This window comes from Budorcas taxicolor, chromosome 3, assembly GCF_023091745.1.
Source record: "Budorcas taxicolor isolate Tak-1 chromosome 3, Takin1.1, whole genome shotgun sequence".
NCBI lineage: Eukaryota > Metazoa > Chordata > Mammalia > Artiodactyla > Bovidae > Budorcas > Budorcas taxicolor.
Window position 1 is genome coordinate 18,659,902 of NC_068912.1, and position 5,556 is coordinate 18,665,457.

Consider the following 5,556-nt stretch of genomic DNA (forward strand, 5'->3'; position numbering starts at 1 on the left):
TTATATGTGGGTATAATAACCTGCTAATGATATTTAATAGCTAGCACTTAGTCTTGCCAGCATCTGCCAAGTGTTTTATATGAAAAATCTCTTTAAATCTTCACAATAATCGTATAAAATAAATACTAGTACTGCCTTCATTTCACAGTGAGTAAACTGAGGCATGGAGAGGCAAAGCAACCCGTCCCAGCTCGCCTGACAGGGAGGCGGTGGGGCCGCATCTAGACCCCGCCTGCAACCAGACCTGCTCCTCCTTCCCGTTGGTGAAACGCGTTACGTAGGCAATGCCAAGAAAGACACAGCAGAGGAGCCCAAGGCAGAGCTGAACAGGCAAAGAAAGGACTTAGAAGCAAGAGTGCTCTCTAGGAAACAGCTAGGTTGATTACGGAGCCCCCAAGTGGGGGCTTTTCCTCTGTCTTCAGCAGGACTCGAAGATGCCGCAGTTACTGCGAAACATTAATGGGATCATCGAAGCCTTCAGGCGCTATGCCAGAACAGAGGGCGATTGCGCAGTGCTGGAAAGAGGGGAGCTGAAAAGGCTCCTGGAGAAAGAGTTCGCTGACGTCATCGTGGTACGAGCCGCGCAGGTCGGGGTGCGGGGAGCAGGAGGGAAGAGAGAAGGGCCATATTCCCCTTGGGATGCTAAGCCGCTACTCCCATGCCCGCCAGTCCTAACGGAGGCTGCACAGCAGAGAGAGAGCAGGAGAGGGAGCAGGGATGGTCATGGGCCTGGTCCTTAAAGAAAATACCTTGACTTCAATTAATTCTAATTTGGAGACAGAGTGAGAGGACACTAAAGGGACAGCTCAGAGAGGAACAGAGCCTTTGACTATTCTAGAAATGGCAATCATTACTTTCTGCTGCTTCTTAAATCTGATATGGTGGCCACTTCTACGTCTACCGGAAGTGTGACCAGCAGTAACGAGCATTCATGAGAAGCACGGCTTTGTGCTTGTCTGGAAGCAGTTGCTCCAAGATACCAACTGAGAGGTTGCATCAGAAGTGAGGTGTAGCAGCTGGGGGAGACTCTGGGAGCCCCTCCCTGCAAGACAGCCCCAGGGCCCTGATGCACTTCCCTGACTCTCCCTGCCTTTGGTGTACAGCTAAAGCAACCGGGATGGTGAAAGTCCTGGGGGCAGGTAGGTGTGGGCACAGCACGGTGCTGCTTCTGCACACTGAGGGCAACCCACCAGATGCCCCAACTTGGGAAAACACCTGAGCCCCTCAGTGAGGACCTCACAGAATTCCCACGGGGCCATCTTCCTGCTGAGCTTCTCTTGGTGCTGGGTTCGCTGGAGAAAAAAACCACCTCCATCCAGGGTCCAGGGGCTGAGGGCACCCTGAAGAATCTACAAGCTCAGTCATTTAGCCATTCTTCATGAAATCTTTATCTAGTTCTCCTGTAGACTGGGAACTGGGCCCAACACACAGGATACAAAACAAAGCATGCTTCCGGAGCCCTTGAGGGAGAGAGGCTGGACTCAGTGAGAGTAATTTTGTGTTAGTGCTTCTGTGGTAGCAGGGTGTGTGTGTGTGCGTGTGTGTGTGTGCAGTGTGGGGGTGCCAAGCAGTTGGGCCCCCAGGCCCAGAGGTGGGATGCCTGGAAGCTTAGCTGACTGGCCTGACCTCTTCCTCCTCAGAGGAGGGGTACTGACATAGCCTCATCTTTTCCGCAGAAACCCCATGACCCGGCCACTGTGGATGAAGTCCTGCGCCTGCTGGACGAAGATGACACAGGGACAGTGGAATTCAAGGAATTCTTGGTCTTGGTGTTCAAAGTCGCCCAGGCCTGTTTCGAGACACTGAGTGAGGGTCCTGAGGGAGCGTGTGGATCTCAGGAGTCTGGCCGTGTTGCCCCTGCAGCCACCCAGGAACCAGGGGCAGGACCGAGAGGCAGCACTGCAGTGGGAAGGCCTGGGAACAGACAAGGCCCGGCAGGAAGCAGCGACACACAGAGTGAGCAGGCTTCTGGGGGGCCGGGAGGGCCTGGGCCTCAGACCCAGGGTCAGGACATCAGCTCTGCTCAGGTCAGTCACCAGGACAGGCAGTCTGCGTCCCAGAGACAGGAGGGAGTGAGCCAGTCTACACAAGCAAGGGGCCACGTGGAGCAGGCCCAGAGAACGCGAGAAGACAAGAGTCCTCAGACCAGAGAGAGGGGGACAGAGAGACAGCCACAGGCCAGGGACCAGGACAGAGCCCACCAGACAAGTGAGGCCGTCCCTGGAACCATAACTCAGACTCAGACAAGTGCCAGTCAGGCAGTGGAGCAGGACAGGAGCCAGCAGTCAGGAAGCGCCAGCACCCAGCCACGGGAGTCCACCAGAGGGACTGAGGCCCACAGTCAAGATGGGAGGCAGACAAGCCAGGTGGTGACAGGAGGACACATTCAGACACAGACAAGGTCACAAACCCAGACTCACACTCATACCACGGAGCAGGACAGGAGCCAGCAGACAGGAAGCACCAGCACCCAGCCACGGGAGTCCACCAGAGGGACTGAGACCCACAGTCAGACAAGCCAGGTGGTGACAGGAGGACACATTCAGACACAGACAAGGTCACAAACCCAGACTCACACTCATACCACGGAGCAGGACAGGAGCCAGCAGACAGGAAGTGCCAGCACCCAGCCACGGGAGTCCACCAGAGGGACTGAGACCCACAGTCAAGATGGGAGGCAGACAAGCCAGGTGGTGACAGGAGGACACATTCAGGCAGAGACAAGGTCACACACCCAGACGGTGGAACAAAATAGCCAGCAGACTGGAAGCGCCAGCACCCAGCCGCAGGAGTCCACCTGTGGCCAGGCCAGAGGAACTGAGGCCCACAGTCAAGTCAGGAACCAGACAAGCCAAGTGATGACAGGAGGACACATTCAGGCACAGACAAGGTCACAAACCCAGACTCACACTCATAGCACGGAGCAGGACAGGAGCCAGCAGACTGGAAGCACCAGCACCCAGCCACGGGTGTCCACCAGAGGGACTGAGACCCACAGTCAAGATGGGAGACAGACAAGCCAAGTGGTGACAGGAGGACACATTCAGACAGAGACAAGGTCACACACCCAGACGGTGGAACAAAATAGCCAGCAGACTGGAAGCGCCAGCACCCAGCCACGGGAGCCCACCTGTGGCCAGGCCAGAGGGACTGAGACTCACAGTCAAGACAGGTATCAGACAAGGCAGGTTGTGACAGGAGGACACATTCAGACACAGCCAGGTTCACAAACCCAGACCTACACTCAGACCAGGGAGCTTGACAGGAGCCAGCAGAGAGGAAACACTAGCATCCAGTCACAGGAGTCCATCAGAGGCACTGAGGTCCACAGTCAAGACGCCTATCAGTCGAGACAGGTTGTGACAGGACGACACATTCAGACACAGGGAAGTGCCCCCCAGGCCGTGGGACAGGACAGCGGCCAGATTACAAGCCACCCCGGGGCAGGAGAACAGGGCCAGCCCCAGAGGCAGCCAGGCAGTAGTCAAAGACAGACACAGGTGAGCAACTGCGAGGCAGGAGAGACAGCGCTGGGAGGGCAGGCCCAGGCTGGGGCGAGCACTGTGACGGGCAGGCAGGACAGAAGCAGTACTCACCCACCGCGCAGTGCGACAGGAGGCCAGGGAGAAAGAGAGCCCACCGTGGTTCATCAGGAGTGGGTTGATGACCACACGAGGGAGACAGTGATCCGAAGGCAGGACGAGGGCAGCCTGCACGCTAGTGTCCCTTCAGCACAAGGCCGGGAGGCGGCCCAGCCAGAAGGGAAGCGAGGCCTCACAGCCAGGGGACTGTATTCCTACTTCAAAAGCAGCAAGCCCTGAGTGCCCCGGCCCGGGACTCCAGGGCCCCGCACAGAGAAGAGCAGAGGGCGGTTGGTTTGCTGTGCCCTGGCCAGTCCGGCTAGCAAGTCCATGAACGTTAGCTCGTCACAGTGGTGCTACACTCTTAGCTCTTTCTCAGTGAGGCCATTTCTGCAAGGTGACTGCCGTTCTAAATTTTTCTCTCTTACCTGCTTTGCTGAGCAGACCCTCTCAGGGGCACGAAGACGTGCAACAACTCATCCCTTTGTGCCACGTTTTCCTTAGCTTGTGGGGGGGTTTCAGTTACTTTTATAGATTCTGCTGTCTGTCCATTGCCTCATCTATCCTGATGCATCAATAAAAGCTTCCTAAGCACCTGGGCTTCATGTTCCATTCAATTACTATTAACATGATGGGCTAAAGACTACAGGGCCTTAATGACAGGACTTTGGTGATGAGCTGGACGTGGTCCCTACCCTTGTAGAATATCTGGTTGGCAAAACACTGTGCAAGATTCCACAAGTTATGCAGCCACTATGGAAAAGAGTATGGAGATTCCTTAAAAAAAACTAAAAATACATTTACCATATGATCCAGCAATTCCACTCCTGGGCATGTATCCTGGGAAAGACAAAAGCTCTACTCCAAAAAGATACAGGCACTACAGTGTTCATAGCAGCACAATGTATAATAGCCAAGTCATGGAAGCAGTGTGAATGTCCATCAACAGATGAATGGATGAAGAAGATGTGTTACATACATACACAATGGAATATGACTTAGCCATAAAAAAGAGTGAAATAATGCCATTTGCAACAACATAAATGGACCCAGAGATTATCATAGTAAGTGAGGTAAGTCAGACAAAGAAAAATATTATATGATATTGTTTATATGTAAAATCTAAAAAACAGTACAAGTGAACTTATTTGCAAGACAGACACAGACTCTGAGACATAGAAAACAAGCTTACAGTTATCAAAGGGGAAGGGAGAAGGGAATACAGACGCATAATACCATAAATAAAATAGATTTAAGTAACAAGGTTTTACTGTATAGCCCAGAGAACTATATTCAATATCTTATAATCAACTATAATAGAAAATCATTGAAAAAAGACAATATATACATTTACATATATGTAAAACCAAGTCACTTTGTCATACACCTGAAACTAACACAAAATTGTAAGTCAACTATACCTCTAAAAAAAAAGATTTCATGGGTCCTCAGAGTCAAAGAGAAGAGATACCATACTTTTATATTTGGCAGAAATGGATCAGGAAGGTTGCAATCAGAAGAGGCTTTTTTTGGTAGATTCTCTTAAAGGACAAGCAGGATTTAGGTAGACAAAGGTAATCTCAGTCTCTGAAAGGTAATCTCACAATCTCTAATTCTACAGAGTGCAAAGTCTCTGTTTACCTTGTGAGGTCATAAAAGAAGGCTGACCTAAGGATATCAATAAATGGAAGAAGGCCTCCAGGGACTGTGTAAAGGAAGGAAAAGGCATATGTTCCCAGGAACTGAGCCAAGAGCCTGGGCTCCCCTTTCCCACTCTCTCACCCATGTCAGCTCTGATTGTTCATGATGTCTCACTCATTGGATATGAACAGGTTATGGGGTAGAACCTCTCCATTCTGGTTTATTGTGAGCATCACCTCAGAAGTAGGTTTTAAAATATAGGTTTATAAACCTAACCCTAGAGATGCTGGGTCCCAAAGTTTGGAGCAGAGCCTACACAAAGTGTTTAGGAACT

The 5,556-nt window shown here is 51.7% G+C and overlaps 1 protein-coding gene across 1 annotated transcript; it reads left to right on the forward strand.

Annotated features, from left to right (window-relative positions):
- Window positions 1-434: 434 nt before the first annotated feature.
- Window positions 435-3,821, forward strand: CRNN (cornulin). Its single transcript, XM_052638277.1, has 3 exons — window positions 435-572; window positions 1,677-2,522; window positions 3,306-3,821. The coding sequence occupies exons 1-3, from the start codon at window positions 435-437 to the stop codon at window positions 3,819-3,821; spliced, it is 1,500 nt and encodes a 499-aa protein (XP_052494237.1).
- The last annotated feature ends 1,735 nt before the right edge of the window (window positions 3,822-5,556 follow it).

Coding starts and splice junctions, on each gene's coding strand:
- CRNN (XM_052638277.1), top strand. CDS start 435: ATGCCGCAGTTACTGCGAAACATTAATGGGATCATCGAAGCCTTCAGG. Junction 573..1,676: donor AGTTCGCTGACGTCATCGTG/GTACGAGCCGCG, acceptor TCTTTTCCGCAG/AAACCCCATGACCCGGCCAC. Junction 2,523..3,305: donor CCCACAGTCAGACAAGCCAG/GTGGTGACAGGA, acceptor CAGTCACAGGAG/TCCATCAGAGGCACTGAGGT.